Below are 20,919 nucleotides of genomic sequence, written 5' to 3' on the forward strand. Positions count from 1 at the left end.
TCCTTATACTTATTCCCTTTTTTTTTGTTTTGTATTTTCTGTTTTGATCTTCTGATTACTTAATATTTGATGGCAGATGTCATGTTTGACCTTCTAGGAAACTATAAGCAAATTCAATCCACATTCCACTTTTCATAAAGATTCTGAATAACTATATTCTTTTATGCTATTCTCATCTCTTCCAGCCCCTGTCTAAACTTTTACAAAAATCTTCTTTAATATTACATGGACAAATGTTATCAACCGTGTCCACAACAATCAATGGGGTATTTGTTTTAAAAATGTGTACTATTGCAAAATATGCGGTATGGGCTCTGCTAATTTTGAAGGCCATACCGTGACCAATAGTTGTTAATTCTGTGTCATTTGATTTATAATGCATAGTTATCTCATAGGCAATTATCCAACAATTCCCTTTTATCTATAGCATGGCTGACATGGTTAAAGATATGGGAGAAAAATCTGATTTTGGCAAAAATATTCAGAATGTTGAGGTCTACCAACTGTCCTTTTGCATCAACAGTCTTACTTGTTTATTGTATATGCTCATTATGTTGTAATGTATACTGTTCAGTCAGAACAATTGAGGAAAACTAAAGTAGTTTAAGAAACTTTCAACAGACACAAGGATATGCAAGACTAGATCTTCAAAGAAGTTAAAATTGCCTGAATTGTCAAATGACTCAATATGGATGTTATTACCCGTAAATCACAATTTTTGTCTCGCCTTAACAGAGCTGACAAATGGAGACTTGGATATGCTGTTTCTGTTTGAAGCACAACTTATTAAAAAATGTTGAGAATTAGTTCAGTTAAAGGGGAATAACTTATGATATGTCAATGATAATAGTTATGCAGTTGCATAAGCATTGCACATTTAATTTACTTAGAGATTGGTTGGTGCAATTCATTCAGTCATGGTTCCTTGACATTGAATATTTTGCCTTATTCTAACATTTATTTTCTATCAAAACAATTTAAAGGGTAAAGGCAAACAGTTCACTACTCTTTTTTTCTGATGTTTTGGGACAATTAACATAGAAGATGAAGAGAAATTGTTAACATCAAAGATAGTGCAAATGATGGAATGTCTTGCCTGCTTAATTTATTGTGAATGAATTTAAATATTTTGATATGAAGGATTTATGTGTTTCCCTGGGTTTTGGTTTGTAAACAGGATTTTTTCTTCTGAAACGATTTATATGACTTTGATCTGTATACTACTGTTGCCTTTATTTACTACAAGGATCACTTAAACTTCATATTATCAATGATCAATAAATCAGACCAGATGAACACTGTAAGTCAAACATTCACATCTTTCGATCATAAATATAGACCGTTACTTATAGTATCCAAGAAACAGACCATATAGAAATTGAACATTGACTGAGGAACCATAAAAATTTGGTCAAGGTATGAAGACCCTGCCAGACCAACATGTACACCTTACGGTAATTCCATAAACCAAAAAGTTTAGATCCATTGTCTACAGTATGATAAACGCACAAGACCATGCAGATTACTATTAGTAATGAAACCATGATTTTCATAACAAAGTCAGATCAACCCAGTCGACCAGACATGTACAGATTTTTACAATTACTCAATACACCAAATATAGCTGATCTCTTTCTAATAGCATCTAATGGTTTGACCGACCATGCCAGTCCGACACTTTAAATAATGATAATTTCATACATAAAATATAGTTGATCTATTGCTTACAGTATCCGAGATACAGACTTGAATACAAACACCTAACTTTGATCACAAATCCATGAAACGAGGTCGAAAGGTGTGATAACATAGAACGTATAAGGAACCCATATACCAAACATAGCTAAATATTTTATACAGCATCATCTAAACACTAAAAGATCTAAATACATGTATTCTACATTTATTGAAAGTTTTAAGACTATTAACGTTAGATCAATTATTAACTTAAAATGAATGGACAAACAGATATTGTGATACCATTATACATCTAGTTTATGAAGGCCATTTGAAAAATTAGAATTTAGTTAGAATCTTTCGATTCATTATTTTTCCAAGTTTAAAACATGCTATGTGATAGCTATAAAACTGTCTCATCATTTTGTAATTCATAGTTGAAAAGAAAAGCATATTACAGATCTTTCTATTCAAGGTGGTTTATAATAGAAAAGGCTAGACGACAAACACGACACTGTTTTTAACATATTGCCTGAACACAACATTGTTTAAGATTTGTACATAATTATGAGTACCCTTCTCACTGAGGTCTACATCATGTTCATTCGTAATCATGAAGATATTTAAGAAAAAAAGAAATGAAAAGGCTTATAGTTGCATTAAGATCCGACAGTTTATGTCCTATCTTTTTGTAGTTATTGTACGAGTGATTAGATGATGCTAGCATTTGACGTATTGGATTTTTTTAATCATTTATCTTAACTACATATAGTAAGATGAGCTAAAAGAAAAGAAGGTTAAGTTACCTCCAAAAGTATTAGAGCATTTCCATTACATATAATCATGAACGACATCAATAGATATTCCTCAAAGTTAAACTGAGTTTTTTCTAAATGTGATCAAGTTTTTATTTTTGATGTTGTATCGCATTGCTTTAACTAGAAAACCATGCAATATAAATCAGAAGATGTGATAAATCATGTGTACCAATGAGACAACTCTCCATCCAAAAAGTTAATAAACAAAATTACAGAACTCCGCGGAAAATTAAAAAACGTACTCCCTAATCAAATGGCAAAATCAAAAGTCACAATGTATGAATGTAAACAATTGTAAGTAAAAGTATGGCCTTCAACACGGAGTCTTGGCTCACACTGAACAGCAGCTATAAAGGACTCAAAAATGATTAGTGTAAAACATTTTTTTTTTGTAAATACCAAAATGATACAGTTTTAGATATGCGTAAAACAAATGTGAAGTGCACACACAATCAGTTTACTACCACTTAGTTCTTCTGGTGCTGCTGTTTTCAAACTGATATTTATAAATAACATACTTAATACATGTGTTCATAACAAGGTCATTTGCTAGTGTTGTTATTTTGATGCCAAACATACATTCAATATGTTCTGAAAGGTAGATTTTATGAAAAGACGATGTGAAATGAAACATGATTAGTGTGCTATAGGATGGACAACCCCAAAATTCACTGGGATAAAAATTTTGAAAAGAGTACTAAACGTTATACCCGGTCAAGACTGTATCAGTTAAACTTCAATCTGTCAATGTATTTTGATGGAATTGCAGATTGATATTACATAAAGGCGACAGTAGCATACCGCTGTTCGAAATTCATAAATCGAGTGAGAAAAAAATAAATCCGGGTTACAAACTAAAACTCAGGGAAACAGAAACACAACATTAAAATGTAACACACACAGAAACGAACTATAATATAACAATGGCCATTTTCCAGACTTGGTACAGGACATTTCAAGAAAATAAATGGTGGGTTGAACCTGGTTTTGTGTCATGCCAAACCTCCCGCTTATATGGCAATGTTAGATATAACATTAAAATGACGACATTACATGACAGGACTACAATACAAATAAATGGGAGAACATATAGGACAGAGAAACACAGGAATAATAGCCAACAAAAGGTACCAGATGTAAAATCCAACACGGCAGATGCGCGCCTCGTCCATACAAAACCATCGAGTGACGCTCAGATGAAAAAAGTTCGAAAAAGTACAATACAATCACATTTGAATTTCCAAAAAGATGTCAATAATAGGGGTAGAAAAGTCAACATTGTGTTGTACTCTTAATCAATATAATCCTCCATTTTCCACATGAGGAAATGCCCGTACCAAGCCAGGAAGATGACAGTTGTTTTTCCATTCATTTGATGTGTTTGAGCTTTTGACTTTACCGTTTGATAAGGGACTTCTCGTTTTAGATTTTGCTTAGAGTTCGGAGTCTTTGTTATTTTGCTTTTTACCTTAAACCACAAAGTATTGTAAAATTTGGATGGGCTATTAATCCCCCGAAGGAGGTAGATGTTTATATAGTTTAGCTCTCCGATAATAATCGGCTATTTATGTATGATAATCTATGAAATACATTTTGAATTTAATACCAATTAATTTAACCCAAAAATCTTTTAAAAACAAATCACAAATTTTCCCAAAACTTTTATTCTATTTTCCATACAAATTATCTGGAACCGTTTCAAGGTTACAGTCATCTCCTTGGCAACAGAAAGAACACTCAAAGTGGGCATCCTGTAGAATGACGACATTATAGTTCTTGCATTCATTTCTATCTGCGCTTTCAGTTATCCAGTCTTTTTCACACTCTGCTCTAGTGGCACATCTGAAAAATATACAGATAGTTAATATGATTTGATCGATCGTAACTAACAATTGCTAGACCGTTAAAATGGATACCTTTTCCATGTCACTTCAATGTATTTCCTAGTAAAGATGTTCCTTATAATAACATTTTGAAATAATTTGATAATAAGAATTTATTACTTTTACCTTATATATAGTAAAGTGATACATGAAATGCATTCTTTTGTTGCAACATTGAAATACAATAAGATTCAAGAAAAACTTCAGTTTTCCACAATTATATTTCAATTGAAAAGAGGAGATAAGAGAAGAATATTTGAAGACAACCATCAGAACGATTGGTTATTGGCTTTGAGTCACTACATGTCTAAACTCTGAATGTCGACGTTTTATATTTGACTACTTTTTGATGTAATTTAAGGAGATTGTGTTTTGATGTTGTTGTCTCTTTTACAACTATATGCAAAATCTCAAAGGTAAGATCATATTTATAATGAAACGGACAACAATTCAAGCACACAATACTTGTTTTAATGCCTCTTTATTTTTTTTATCTGTGACAACATAGAATGAACCAAACTTCCCCAAAAATCGCAAAAGGGATACAGAATTAAAAACAAATCTTTCTGGACACAAAATGTCTTCTAAAAAGTTCAGCATTATGCGAGTATGGGATAGACTAGTTGTCATACAAATTATTTGAACGTAATATCTGGTAAATATAAATAAAGGAAAAGGTAGTATACTGCTGATCAAAAGTCATAAATCGATTAACAGAAAACAAATCTGGATTACAAACTAGAACCGAGGGAATATCGTATTTACTATCATTAAGTTTATTTGAAAGAATTATCAACCTACCTTCGGGTAACATATCTGCTACCATCTTTAAGGTTTTCTACATCATTGATACAAAACTGTTGATCTGGGGTAAGACATTTCGTTGACACGTGACTCCTTTCACATATAAACTTAGGTCCACGACATAGATGACAAGATACTGAAAAAGTGAGGCCGGACATAGGTTCTATGACTAAGTCAACACAGTCAATATTATTTTTACATGATAAAACTCTGAAGACTTATAGATAAACATCGATTTATCACAGGAATATTAGCTCATACTAGTGTTGTCAACGGTTAACCGGTCGAACGACCGCATACCGAATACCAAAAACGCTAACCGGTTAACCGGACTTTTTTACAATTTTGATATTTTTGACATAAATTTGTATTGAAATCATTAAATAGTTATGTTTTATTTAAAAATTGTCGTCGTGGTAATCAATTTGACAGATCAATTGTCCAGTATATTGATTACTATTGTTAATCCTAAAAACATAAAATTAATCAGAACTTGTCTCTCAGCTCGGGGCAATATCTTAAAAAAAACTTAATTAGTATGTATGTTTTTTTAACAATAACTTTAAATCAGTAATACGATTAAATTTTACGATTTACTTCATCATTTCATTTTTGATCCAATATTGTGTAGACCTACATCTGAATGTGCAACCTCCGTCATGCAAGGCTTAGTCTTACTTTAAACGAAATGCTAACTCAAAAATTGTGAAATGCAAACCAATGTGAATGTACTCAATGTATACGTGATAGTACGAGTAACTTGCTTAATCATTTCAAATTGAAACACTCCACATTATTGACATCAAGAGAAAAGGAAAGAATAATCGGTTTCAGACTTATTCAATTCTACCAGATCAAGAAGTTTTTTTTTATTTTCAATCTGAAGGTGGTACAAACGCTATAGTTGATACAGTGTATTTGATTATTAAAAGACAAAATTCACCAGGAATCCTCACAGACAAGTCTTATAATGCCACAGGAAAAACTTCAATTCTAAAAGCGTAAATTTATGACTTGGATGGAAGGTTGTCAAATTGACACTCATACCACATCTTATATCTATATGTAGGATACTATAGATAATGCTTTCAAACACCATCTTAAAACTACCGGTTAACCGGTTAATTGGTCGAACGATTATCCTAGTAACCGCTTAGGCAAAAACTGTACGATTTGGCAACACTAGCTCATACAGACAAGTAGTCTTGAAAGCTCTGATCATTTACTAACGAATAGTGCAATCAATCCCTGATTTAACTTTTTCCCTAAGAAAAAACATCGAATTATCACTAGAATCTAAGTTTATACAGAAACACGACTTAATAAACCTGATTATATATTAGCGAAAAGTATAATTAATCACTGATTATACCAAATTAAAAGCTCAAGAAAAAGTTAAAGACAAAACGTACTCGGTTCTGCTGGAGTTGTAGGTGTAGTGGTTTGTGTTGTAGTAGGTGTAGTTGTAGGTGTTGTAGTAGGTATAGTTGTTGTCGTAGGAATAGGTGTTGTAGTAGGCGTGGTAGTGGTAGTTGGAATAGTTGTTGTAGTAGGCGTGGTAGTGGTAGTTGGCATAGTTGTTGTAGTAGGCGTGGTAGTGGTAGTTGGAATAGTTGTTGTAGTAGGCATTGTAGTGGTAGTTGGAATAGCTATTGTAGTAAGCGTGGTAGCAGGCGTGGTTGTAGGTGTAGATGTTGTAGGAATAGTTGTTGTCGTTGGAGTAGGTGTTGTAGTTTGAATAGTTGTTGTGGTCGGAATAGTTGGGGGAGTTGGAGTTTGTTTTGTTTTATGCTCAGTTGAAGGCATTGTAGTAGAAGTAATTGAAGGTGTAGTTGTGGCATTTGTTATCTCGACATTTGACGTTAATTGAATTGTGGTTGTTGTTTTAGGTACAGTTGATGTATCAGATGGAGATTTATACGAAGTAGTTAATAAGGTTGTGTTTGTTGATTTGCTAGTTTGTAGACTTGAAACTGTTGTCGATGTAATATTTGATGTAGGCTTCGTCAATGTAGCTGCAGTAGTCGTTATTGTTGTTGTAGTAGTGGCTGGCATAGTTGTAGACATGAGGTTTGTTGATGTACTAGGAGGTATTGCGGTTGGAGCGTAGGTCTGTGGAATCGGTGCTGTAACAAAGGATTACTTAGTGTATGATTTATCATAACATTTATGACTTTGGACACCGTTATACTACTGTTGCCTTCATTTATCAATTATGTATTGATGTGTCTTTTAATAAGTAACTTTCAAACCAATGGGAGTTTCTTTTATGTTTGTTATTATATGAACTTCATAGCATTGTTCTTTTTAACAATTTAATGGTCCATTTGATAAAATACTTATTGTTATGATCAGAATAACAAACATAATTGAATGTTTTATTCAATGAAAGATGATTCTTTTTTAATTACAGTTCAATATTGAACAAGAGAGACAATGTTTCAAGTAGTTTTTAAGGTACAGGCTCAAATTTATACGCCAGACGCTGGTTTCGTCTACATAAGATTCATCAGTGACGCTCTGATAACAAAAGTTAGAACGCTAAACAAGTACAAAGCTAAAGGCATTGATGACCCCAAAATTCCAAAAAAACGAAGGTTATCCATGCATGGGATAAGAAAATCCTTAGAATTTCGTATAATTCATACTTTTGCAAACAGTAAATTTATAAAAATAACCATAGAAATGATGAATCTTTATCCACACCGAAGTGCTGACTACCCATGGAGACGAAACGTCCTTCAGCAGTAGCATCGACCGAGTGGTGTAAATAGTTATCAAATGTACCAGGCGTATTAATACGCCAGACGCTTCAGTGAAGCGCAGATAAAAATAGTTAGAAAGTCAAACAAGAACAAAGTTGAAGAGCATTGAGGTTCTATAATTCAAAAACGTTATACCAAATGTAAACGCATACTAACAGCCTTTTCTATTTCTTAAGAAGATGATTCTATTAAGCTTAATATGTTTTAAAGTATGTAAGGTTGAGATTGTCTGGTACCGATTGGGATAATCAGGTACAATTTTGAGATCTACTGTCGAATAAAACTTCCAACTAAGTTATAGTCAATCGAATACGACCGTCAAAACTCGTGAACCTTTTGTATTGTTGTTTTCATATTAACTTGTCTCTTGTTTTGACATTATTTTATATGAGTGAGTCCTGTTGGACTTTATATCTGGTTAAAAATACAACTCTTTAGTATCTGTATGAGACCAACAGGACTCCGTATAAAACTTATGTCAAAACTAGAAACACGTAAAAATGACCACCACTATGCAGAAAGTTCATGAACTTAAAGTCTTTTTTTTTCAGAATTGTCAGATAAGAGACATATGATATTATATATCTTTGGTAAGACTTAAGCTGTAAAATTTTGGATAATTACATTAGGATGAAAAGGTCATACGAATGATAGTTAAATGCGTATGAGATCATTGTTCTAAGATAATATAATATTAATTTTAAATTACTTACGACATGTAAAAGTTGCTGGACGAACAATTTTATGATGATTTTCTTCACCTGAAAAAAAAATTGCTTGGTTTATTGTTGCTTTACTAAAGTTTAGTGGCAAATGCAAAAAAGTAAACAAATTCATTAACAAAATTGCAGTTAAAATTTTATAAAATAAAAACATCATTAAAAGAGGGACGAAAAATACCAAAGGGACAGTCAAACTCATAAATCTAAAACAAACTGACAATGCCATGGCTAAAAAGGAAAAAGACAAACAGAAAAACAATAGTACACATGACACAACATAGAAAACTAAAGAATAAACAACACGAACCCCACAAAAAACTAGGGGTGATCTCAGGTGCTTCGGACGGGTAAGCAGATCCTGCTCCACATGTGGCACCCGTCGTGTTGCTTATGTGATTACAAATCCAGTAAATAGTCTAATTCGGTAGGTCACATTCATGAAAGGGAAGGGGATTGTAGTTACGACGTAAGGAACATATCCGATATCATTTGTGAAACGGTTATTCCATAACGGTCAACCAACTCGTGATGGCGTCCGTAAAATTTACGAAGGGATGATTTCAACTTCACCATTTGGAACTCTTGGTTTAATAGCTTCCTTGTGAGCAGTAACCCTCTATTGAATGATCTATTGAATGATTATTTTTTAATAACAAGTAGACGCCAACATTGCTAAAGCATTAGTTTAAGTAATCCTCATAAATGAAGAGTGAAGTATTCCTGAATGTGAATGTTGATATAACAACTACAAACTTTAAGCTACAATGAATAAGTGATATCAAACTAAGATTTTGAAAAGGTAAATCATAAAACTTTTATATATTGAAATTGAGCAAACAAATGGGAAAACAATAATGCAGTTATAAGTTATTTTCTGAAATATCATTGATTGAATATTTTAAAAACATTTCTTTAGATGTTGATAAACACATTAAATTAGTGAATATCGGTGTTCAAATTGTATCGAATTATTTATTCTACGAAATCAAACACACATATATATGAATATATAAATAAGAAGAGACACTTTAAACGAAATAAACCCAATTAATGCAAGATACAAACATCCATCCATAAGTTATCTATGATCTAGACATCAACGCATTTTTTTTTGTAATGCAAGAGGGGCGAAACCAGATACCAAAGGGACAGTCAATCTCATAGATTGAAAATAAACTGACAACGCCCTTAGAAATGAAAAAGACAAACAGACAATTTATAGTACGCAGGACACAACTTATAAAACTAAAGACTTAACAACATGAACCCCACTAAAACTGGGGTTGATCTCAGGTGCTCTGGAAGGGTAAGCATATTCTGCTTCATGTGGCACCCGTCGTATTGATCATAATATTACAAACTTGGAAAATAGTCTAATTATGAAGGTCACATTCGTGAAAAGGGAACGGCATTGTAGTTACAACATAAGGAACATATCCGATAGCGTCTGTGAAACGGACATTCCAAAACGATCAACAAACTCGTGATGGCGTCCGTAAAATTTTCGAAGTAGCTTCCTTGTGAGCAGCAACACTCTATCAAGGAAATCCTGATAGGAAATACAAGTCCGGGATTCACGTATCAATTGGAAGATATATTACACTCAGTAAAATATGACAAGACACTTCAAACATGCGCATATTGAACCAACTGAAAGTCGAACACTATAAAAAGTGCCAATAAAACATCACCATGAAGGACAGGAAATTAATAATAGGAAATGAAAAATTGTTCCGTATTTCCTACATGTTGGTATGACGATTGCCGTAAGAAATTCTGATATAGATGTCTCAAAAGGACATCGACTACTTTTAATATTGACCCAGTAAGTTGAAGCGGACAAATTTCATGTAAATATACGATGTAACAATCTGGATCATTTTGAGAGGTGTCGTCTATAGATCCGCTGAAAATATCTATCATTAGGTCTTTCCTTGGATTTTTATGAAGTGAAACCCTTGAATGTAATTCGTTACAGTACAAGTACAATCCACCAATAAGGGAGACACAGTTAGCCCCACCCCAATTGATTACCAAATTAATAGCTTAATTAATACACTAGTTTAAAAGGTGTTGTACAAATTGAAATTAAAAAATAGGTAAAAAAAGGATTTATAATGTTGAATGTAAAGTAAAAATAAATTTCTACTGAATTCTTAAAATTACCTTTGTAATGGTCATTACACAATGTGGTGTTGCAGCACTTAGATGCCAAACTAACCTGGCGTTTTTGAATAGGTGGTAAGTCCTTGCATACCTGAAAAAAAATGTAAATTTGCTAGAAACATATTAAAATAGAAATTCAAGTACATGTAGTGTACTTATTTCAGTTTTTTTTTACTGATTCGAGGCGTTTAAGTGTGCTTAAAGTACTGCCAATTTATTTATACATCTTTTCAAAAAAATTCTTTGAAATTCATTGAAAGAATTGGAACTGTCTATTAGATTGACAAAAATTCTGTCCGCTGTGAAAGAGCGTCTTCCAAAATACTATGGAACTGTTTGCTCACGTAGTGGTATTAAAAATTAGTATGTATTTCAAAAAAAAAAAAAAAAAACCTGGATGATTTTAAATATCGATCTTTCTCTGAAATAGGATTTTTCAAAACTTTTTGATTTTTCAACCCTGTATTGTATGCAATTCCCCATGTGAAATACAAAAAAAAAAAAAATAAAAAAAAAAATAATCCACAATAGTTTTCAATATAAAAATTGTAGCATACGCTATCATGTAGTAATTTGGAATACCATACGGCATATTTTGTTAATAGAGAACCAATAGGTAAAACATTCTACACAGACAAACAAGTGATCAGTATGCCGGAGCTTCTTATTGACAACTTATTTGTCGAATTTGGAAGAAGATCCTTTTTTTAAAAGTGTCAGCACTCCTATGGTAACGGATTTTTATTTTCATACGCGTCAGATACCTGTCAAAACAAGATGATTAAAAGCTAAATCGTTTAATTTCTCTTTACAATATATTGAGGAGGTTTTTTCCATTAACAATTCAAACTTTCTGATTGGGTTCCCTTAAAATATCCTCCAAAACAAAATATCAAAGAAACAACAGACGCGGCTTCATACGCCTCATTTTAGACTTATAATTCGAATTTGACATAAGTGGTCATCTCAGTACCAGAATTTGATTCTGAAATCATCAATTTCGTCCGCATTTTACCAACTTCACCTGCATATGAGGTATATACATTTCCAAATTTATTTGGTATTCAAGTGTTTGCAGCTGCTACGCAGACTCTATACAACGTCATTAGGAACCGACACTTGACGAACCAGGGCTATGCCAAAGAACGTCTCGTCCCTTTTTTTAAAAAAGTTCATCGGAAGATATCAAGAAGTTAATGATAAATATTCAGTATCAATGCTACAACTTAAACATGATGGTCTAGAAGTATAGATCATAAAGGTATTTCGTTTTTTATCATCTTAATTGAGTGTTGTAGTGTTCTTCCATTTGTCTTAGTAAATTATAACCTTTACCTGTTAAGTCCATTTTTGGTAATATCTCTTTGGCGTGGCTTTTACATCCTGTCATTGCGTTATTGTGTTATGGTCAAATTTTCATTCTTTTTTTCCTTTTTGCTTATATGATTTGTCTAGATGCATTTTTGTTTTTTTATTGACATTTTATAAAAAAGAAGATGTGGTATGATTGCCAATGAGACAACTATCCACAAAAGACCAAAATGACACAGACATTAACAACTATAGGTCACCGTACGGACTTCAACAATGAGCAAAGCCAATACCGCATAGTCAGCTATAATAGGCCCCGATAAGAGAATGTAAAACAAATCAAACGAGAAAACAAACGGCCTTATTTATGTAAAAAAATGAACGAAAATAAATATGTTACACGTAAACATACGACAACCACTGAATTACAGGCTCCTGACTTGGGACAGGCACATACATAAGTAATGTGGCGGTATTAAACATGTTAGCGGGATCCCGACCGCCCCTAACCTGGGACAGTGGTATAACAGTATAACATAAGAACGAACTATAAAAATCAGTTGAAAAAGGCTCAACTCATCAGATGGACAAAAATACAAGTGGACATGGCCGGGTACTTATACATCCCGACACAAAAAGACGCAATGATCAGATCTGAGAGTACTCGCAGTTAGCTGACAATTAGTTCAAAGCCACTAACAACAAATAAAAAAATAATGCATCTTAGACTAAACTATCAACCCGTACACATCCAACATCCAATTTGTTTGTTTTTATAGTGATTAATAAAGGCAACAGTAGTATACCGCTGTTCAAAATTCATTAATCGATAGAGAAAATACAAATCCGGGTTACAAACTAAAACTGAGGAAAACGGATCAAATATAAGAGAACTACGACACAACACCGAAACGTAACACACACAGAAACGAACTATAATGTAACAATGGCAATTTTCCTGACTTGGTACAGGGCATTTTATTTAAAAAATGGTGGGCTGAAACTGGTTTTGTGGCATGCCAAACCTCCTGCTTTAATGGCAGTGTTAATTATAACATTAAAATGACAACATTACACGACAGGGTTACAATATATAATCAGAAAAATGGGAGAAAATATAGGACAGAGAAACAAACGAATAATAGCCATTAAAAGGTACCAGATTAAATAATATTTTTATACGCCAGCCGCGCGCTACGTCCACACAAAACTCTGCTCAGATGTAAAAAGTTTGAAGATCGCCGAGGACCAAAAGTTCCAAAAAAATTTGAGGCCAAGGTTATCCACCTGGGACAAAAACATCGTTATTATCAAGAATAATACATAGTTTTGCAAACAGTAAATTTTATAAAAAGACTATATAATAGATATACATGATTAAACTGAACTGGTGACGAGCTATAGAATAAAAACGAATACATTACAAAATCACAGCCCTGTTAGCCAAAGTCAATGCAACGCCCAAGGTGACGTCACATTTAAATTTCGAAAACGTGTTCCGAAAATTAAGAAAGAATTTGGATGAAATTCGAGATTAGATTTGTATGAAAATCGAGATTAGATTTGTATGAAAATCGAGATTAGATTTGTATGAAAATCGAGATTAGATTTGTATGACTTATCTAACTTATATCAATAACAGTGACAATTATAATACTAATTAATATTTAATTGTAGAAGTAATTAGATAATTAAAATTGTATTATCTAGCTTTGTGGGTGTTTCTGATTAAACTGCAAACCAAATATATAGTGTAAATTTCGGGGCGATATCTTTTTGCGCCAAAAAGTAACTCATTTGCGCCACAACTTAATTGCGCCAATACTTCTTTTGCGCCACCTAATTTTCAAAACTATAGGTATCATTTGCGCCAATAAAGTAATCATCCTCATAAAATTATCCCGCTTTCTGGATCGTTACACAATACAAAGTCATCATCTTTGTTTGTAACAACACCAATATCATCCAATATTCTGTGAAATTCTGCTTGACTTTTAGGTTGAGCCCGATGCAGTTTTATTCTCTCCATATACATTGACTGACGCACATATCTTAAATCGTTCATCCAAAATTAAATCTACCAAATGAACTGGATGAGTAGTTATCCCCAACACAACACAATAATCACAACAGAAAGAAATACGATTTACAACTACAAACGTTAAGCAATTGACAAAATCTGATGACAACAACAAACACATCAAAACCCAACAAATTAATTTGGGATGGAAAAGTACCGTGCCACGTCTTAAAACAATACGAATTCACACTCAGCAAAACAGTCAAATTCGGAAATAAGTCACGTTCGGTAATAAAAGATCAGACGACGTAATGTCAAATCACAATCTAACACGCGGTAAAAAATAGTTAACATCGTATGGATCAACCAATTCGTGATGGTGTCCGTAAAATTTACGGAGTGTATTTATAATCTATCCTCCTCATAACTTTGTTGGAGCAGTTTCTGTGTTAGGAGCACACTGCTGTATATGACGTCCGTATATTTTTATAATACAATTTTGACTGCTGTACCCCAGACACGTTTAACTATTATGTCTGTTTGTTTTGTTCACACATTGTTTTCAATATAAAGGAATGTATCTGACTTTCATACACATTAGAGGTTTAGCTACCTTTAAAACCGTTTTTAAATCCATCATATTCTACATAAGAAAATGTCTGTACCAAGTCAGGACTATGGCAGTTGTTTCACAAACTTTGGTTGATATTTTTCAGTCATGGTAAAAGTATGTCACATCCAGCTACAATTCAGACAAAGATGACAATCAATGCTTTTGATTGTTTTGTTTCGATCCTATTGGTTATTATACTCGTTTTATGACGTTTTATTATTTCGGATATTTTTCACTTTCGGCATACTTGAAGGATATTTCTAAACACGTGTCGCTCGCATTTAATTCGTTGTCCTACGTTTAAATTTAAACTTGGATCGGGTTAACTTAGAATGGGATGCCAGTCCCTCAGAGTTCGTTCTGCTCATTAAACAATACTTTTGACGAATCAAGTGCTACTTTTTATTCTACCTCTTTTTTTTATTTCAAAATAAGATGAATATTGAAGGTTGAAGTGTTATATATTAAAGAAATAGCTGTTTATACTTCCTTTCAATTTTTTGAAAAATTTCTATACACTCACAATTATATGAATTAAATGACAAAATTATAATATTGTAAGAGCTGATATACTCTCATCTCTTCATGTTCCAGACAAATACAAAACATGTTATTGATATAAGAGTAAATATCAAAATAAATCAATTACCGTCTTTTGTTTGCAGCCTAGATCATAAATGAGATGTGCACCACCATTTAACGCTACACGTGCATCTATACTACATATCTGGAATAAAAGAAAGATACATTTTTTTTATCAACAAAATCAATTTAAATCAGGATCTTGATCTTATTAAAATACCAAAACCTGACATTTCTATTTGAGTTTTAGCAATGGATATTTAAAATTTTTTTTTATATATGTTTTCGCTAAATTGATCTATGACTATTGAACAGCCGTATACTACTGTCGCCTTTATTTATGTTGACAATAACATTGAAGTTCATTACAAAGCCATGTGCATCAGTATGCTGCATGACATGAGTGCCTTCGAAAAAATGCAAATCGACAGTAAATAAAATATGCAACAATACAAACAGATGAAATGAAACAGTTCAATTAAAGTCATAAGGAAACATCAAATTAAAAAAAAATGATGCATATGTTTTTTTATAACTCAATGGATAGTTTTCATTAAAAAAGTTATGTACGTATCACTTTTTTCTGAAGAAAATGCTTTGATTAATTCATATTTAGAAGAAGTTTACTTTATTTTAATTGTTTCCTTCCAGGAAGCAAGTCCCCCGACATATTTTCCGTATGCAAAGTGACCTCAGTGTGACCCATCTCGTAAAAATCCGGTGATCGCAATACGCATGGATGTCCTTAAAATGAACTATTATCTAAATTTTCATGTTAAACACGTGCTCAATTTCCATGCTTTTTTGTTGATTTTTTGTTGATTGATGACAAACAGGTGACAATCGTTAAACTTGGGCTTCAAAACACGAACTTTAATTACCTGCCATATTTTCACAACAACACTGACCGATTGAAAAAAAATGACGATTATACGAAATTTATGCGAAAAAAATGATAAATTCGTGCACAGAAGACTAAGTTTATGATGTTTGTATGCTTAGGTTCAAGCATTGGAAGAACATTATTTTTCACCGGTCACTCGTTTCTTATGACTTTAAATACATAATGCATATAGAGAATAAAAACTCCTGAAATATAACCCAATGCGTATATAACACAATCTGTGTTTTGAAAAGAAAAGGGAAAAACCATACGAATAATGCAATAAGGTAATAAAAAATGGCATTAAATGATAGAAATATTCTATTAGCGGTAAATAACGTTATGGAAAAACCAAAGATGGACACCGATCATTCTTTAACTTAACTCCAGTACTAACGGGGGTAACAGAATTTATGGAGACTTCCAAAAAAATGAAGCGGTGCTTTGCTTTTGCGCCAATTGACATTTCAATTGCGCCAAAAAATCTTTCATTTGAACCACAAACCATATTTCATTTGCGCCTATACTGAAACCTTTCATTTGCGCCAATATTACAGGTTAACACAAGTAAATGGTAGGCAAAACCCTTTTTCAAAAAAAACCTTTTAATAATAAGGGCAGTTTTTGTTTGCATTATTATACATTTCCCTCAGAAATCAGTCATCATAAAACCATACGAGTTATGGTAACAAAAACTTTGATAAAAAACAGTTCTGTTATAAATTAATGTGATCATAAAACCTAATATAAAGCACAAAAGAAAGAACTACACACTGCGTCGAGTAAAATTGTGAAACAGTTCTAAGCACTACACACTACAGTAAAGTTATGAGTGTGTTCTGTCACAAATCTTCTTAGCGACGGTCCTGATGTATTGAATTTTGGATCTCAATGCTCTTCAACTTCGTACTTTATTTGGCTTTTTTCAACTTTTTGGGATTCGATCGTCACTGATGAGACTTTTGTAGACGAAACGCGCGTCTGGCTTATATGTAAAATTTAGTCCTGGAATCTATGATGAGTTTATTTAATGTCCAAAACTATCCCGTCTTATGTGCATACCATATTTTCTTCAAAAGATAGTTCGTTTTATTTTCCCCATCGTCAACCTGCATTCCATTTCAGCTGTTATTCTTTTTTCCTCTGTTTGTTTTTAAATTGACAATGTCTATCTTGGTAGCTCAAACATGTGAATACTACACATAATTCAGTTTAAACCTTTGTGATTCTCAGTTTTGTATCAGAAAAAAGTTTGAACTCAAAATGAAGATAGTAGCCTTAGCCACAGGCGACATATAAATAATTTGGTTATATATCTGATATTTATGAATTTATGTATAAATAGATATATAGTGCACGTCTATTTCTGAAATTCAATGCATTACTTTTGATATTGTCCTTTCAATGAAACAAAATTCCTAGGTTACCACTGGTATTGGTTTTTAATGCCTTATTTGCTTTATTAATTGTTAAAAAAAACCCCATTGAATAACCAAGAAATATCAAATGTGTGAAATCGCAAAACCTTCTCGATAACTGTAGTTTTGTATTTTTATTATATATTTCAGTACAAAACGGACATATTCGTAGCAGATGATTGTATAGGTGATACATATGTCATTGTTCTATATTCATTTGCAGTTCTACTTGTTCTAAATGAATACAACATTTGATTATATGCGACATACCGCCGAAAACACGAACTTTCACCCTCAAGTTGAGTCCTGGATAAATGGAAAATAAACGATAAAGAAATGAAACTACTGAGCACAGATATTGCTACATCTCTTAATATACCTTATGTCTGTTGCATAACATTAGTTTACAATAGTAAACTCTGCAAAATGTGGTTGTTGGCTACTTGAGAATTATTTTGAATAGACAAAAGTCTGAATGCACTGCAGAAGGTAGAAGAGTCTTGTAGTGTTATAGATGTAATCACGGTTTTTGTTTATGATACTAGATATATATATAACAATGCTGCTTTTAAAACTCTTTTTGTGTATTTAATTTTTTAATATATATATATGGTGTTTTCCCTTTTTTTTTTATATATTCACATGGAATTTTTTTCGCACCAATTTACAAATGACCAGTAAAAATTGTTTAAAAAAAATAATACTATAATTATATAATAAAGGGTATTGTGTATCTGTATTCATATCATACCTGTGTCCATAATTTATACAGTTTGACAATTTGATGAAATGAAAGTTTTACGAGTCCAACGCAACTCTCAATTGAGAAAAGATGACAAATTATTGGGATATGAAATGCAGGTGTGTTACCGAGACAGGCTGCCAGACAGAAAAGACCTCATCACACAACCATCAGTCGTCTTAGTCAAAAGCATTAACTCACGAATGCTGTTTAAGACAAACAAAGGGCTGGCTAGAGACTTCCCCAACCCCCATCCCCCCAAAAAAATCTGTTCGAGGAGATGCTACTTTGTGACTGGTAAGACGAATTCCGTTCTCATATATTTTTGTTGAAAAGTCAGTTGTTCCACACTGTATTGTCGATCAGAACCTTTCGGAATCGTTTGAAAGAAGTTTGATATCGATCCAGAGTACACAGTAAGAGACCGTTCCCTACTTATAGACACACTGTCGCCTTTTCGGCATGATGCAAAGGCCGTCGACGCTATGGAGAATTTTGTACATACTCGTAGTACGTTACAAGCTTATTTTGAAAGCCATCAATCCTATTTAGACAAGACCAATATCTTTATTCGACAGAACCAAACTTCATCGTGTTGCAGTGATTGAGTGTTTATACTAGGAAGCCATTTCTTCTTTTCCATGGCCTGCCATGTACCCAGATATGAATCCATTTGAGCATATCTGGACATAATTGGTCTTCATATTCATGAGAGAGTATCAATAGTTCAGAATCCAGCGGAAGGCAAGCCTTGCATGTGAAATGAATGAGACACCAACTACACAAAATTAAACGTTTGATCCAATGGTTAAGAAGACGGTTAGAAGGTTACGCTCGATTAAACATCGTCATGTTTATTGATACATCCATGGGTCGCATTCCAAACAAAACGAATTGACACGGTTAGAATCAGTGATTCTTGCAAACAGAGGTTACGCTAGATTAAACATGGTTATGTTTATTGATACATGCATCTGTCGCTTTCCAAACAAAATGAATTTTGCTACTGAACTTTTCATCTTAGATGTATTTAATCAAATTTTTTTTTTAAAAGTAAATCATGTTTTATTGGTAGTTTTTTTCACGTTTGTTAGTGGATACATCAAATACCGGTACCTTATCCCGGCCTCGTTAACTGTTAGTAGTATATTTTCAATTTTGTTAGTACTTATTAGTTTAATTTGTCTGTAATACATACATTTATAAATTATAATATATTCAACTAATTGTTAATCAATTTCAAATAGAAATATATTCCAATATAATCATATATAATTGGAAATCATTCATATTTATAATTACGTAATTTTGTTCCGCATTTGACCTTTACTTTTACATCCTCATTACTGGATACAATCTACCTGACGGTGGCACGGTAGTATTTGCATTCCAGAATTTAGGTTGCTCTTTTGTGTACCCTACCTAAGTCAATATATCTGAACAGTGTGATTGGACAAAAAATAAAGTATCAACTGAAATACTTTCCCAAACTGAGGGATGAATCAGGTGTAGAAAAATATGAAATAATTTTACATACAGATGAAAATGAATTTTTGGGAATTTTTTAAAAATTTTGTATTCACTGCACGATAAAAGACCTAAAAGCACTAGTGGCCTTATGTTTTTAAAAATTACAAAAAAAGTTAACGGTGTTAGAAATGGGTGAAAATTCTAAAAAGGCTATCATTATCCCCCATGGGCCAGGAAATACTACCGTGCCACCTGACACATATTTTGCTCGTTTAGAAAAATCGTGCGTGTGTCTAGTGTGATCAAATAATCGTAACCTGACATGATCGAAGGATAATATAGTGCATGTGTTAATCTTTTCGCTCTTGGATTATTATCAAAAGGTTAGATATATAATATTACATGTTTATTATTATCGAAATATAAATTTATTGTCTTTCACAATAATATGAACGTTATTGTGTTATGATTTAAAGTTTTAGAATAGGTGTAATTTAATCGTTTTCTTTACGGACGCTGAGGTGTCAATTTTAATTTTGCGTTTGTAGTATTTCATTTTCAAGATACACGAGTAAATATTTTCTACGTTATGTTTCTCAACTATATCTGAATACTAGGTTTACATATTTTATAATCTAACAGTTTAAAGAAATTTTTGAAATTTGTGAATTAGATTTCTTTAACGTTTTTTTACACATCTGTTAACTTCAAAATATAATTCAAATTCGTTTTTGAAGATGTTGTATATGTCGGCGGATTTTGTTCTTTGTTCCGAAGTGTAAAATGATTTGTAAATTGAGAAACCTATCAACGTTATAATAAGATTTGTGTCATTATAATGTCGGTCTCCGATTATATATCCAAAGACTATATCTATTAAGTTTATTTTCTTACAGAAGTTTATGATATTCACTTTTTCTGTAATTTTATTCTACAAGTCTTTTAAGAATTCAAATTCACAATCGATAAAAAAAAATGTTGATAATTGTCTGTGCATTTACATAAAGCACACTCTGGGGTATTAGATATTTTCCATTTGAAAAGA

General features: G+C 32.5%; 1 protein-coding gene across 1 annotated transcript in view; it reads right to left on the reverse strand.

The window, feature by feature from the left end:
* Window positions 1-4,143: 4,143 nt before the first annotated feature.
* The window catches only part of LOC143064583 (uncharacterized), a 36,290-nt gene continuing 19,514 nt past the window's right edge, over window positions 4,144-20,919 (reverse strand). The window contains exons 7-12 of the mRNA XM_076237501.1: window positions 15,429-15,506; window positions 10,836-10,926; window positions 8,661-8,708; window positions 6,595-7,308; window positions 5,180-5,318; window positions 4,144-4,337 (exon numbers count right to left, since the gene is read on the reverse strand). Of these exons, the coding sequence (XP_076093616.1) occupies window positions 4,163-4,337; window positions 5,180-5,318; window positions 6,595-7,308; window positions 8,661-8,708; window positions 10,836-10,926; window positions 15,429-15,506 (1,245 nt within the window). The 3' untranslated portion in view covers window positions 4,144-4,162. The remainder of the gene's footprint in view (window positions 4,338-5,179; window positions 5,319-6,594; window positions 7,309-8,660; window positions 8,709-10,835; window positions 10,927-15,428; window positions 15,507-20,919) is intronic.

This window comes from Mytilus galloprovincialis, chromosome 2 (genome assembly GCF_965363235.1).
Source record: "Mytilus galloprovincialis chromosome 2, xbMytGall1.hap1.1, whole genome shotgun sequence".
NCBI lineage: Eukaryota > Metazoa > Mollusca > Bivalvia > Mytilida > Mytilidae > Mytilus > Mytilus galloprovincialis.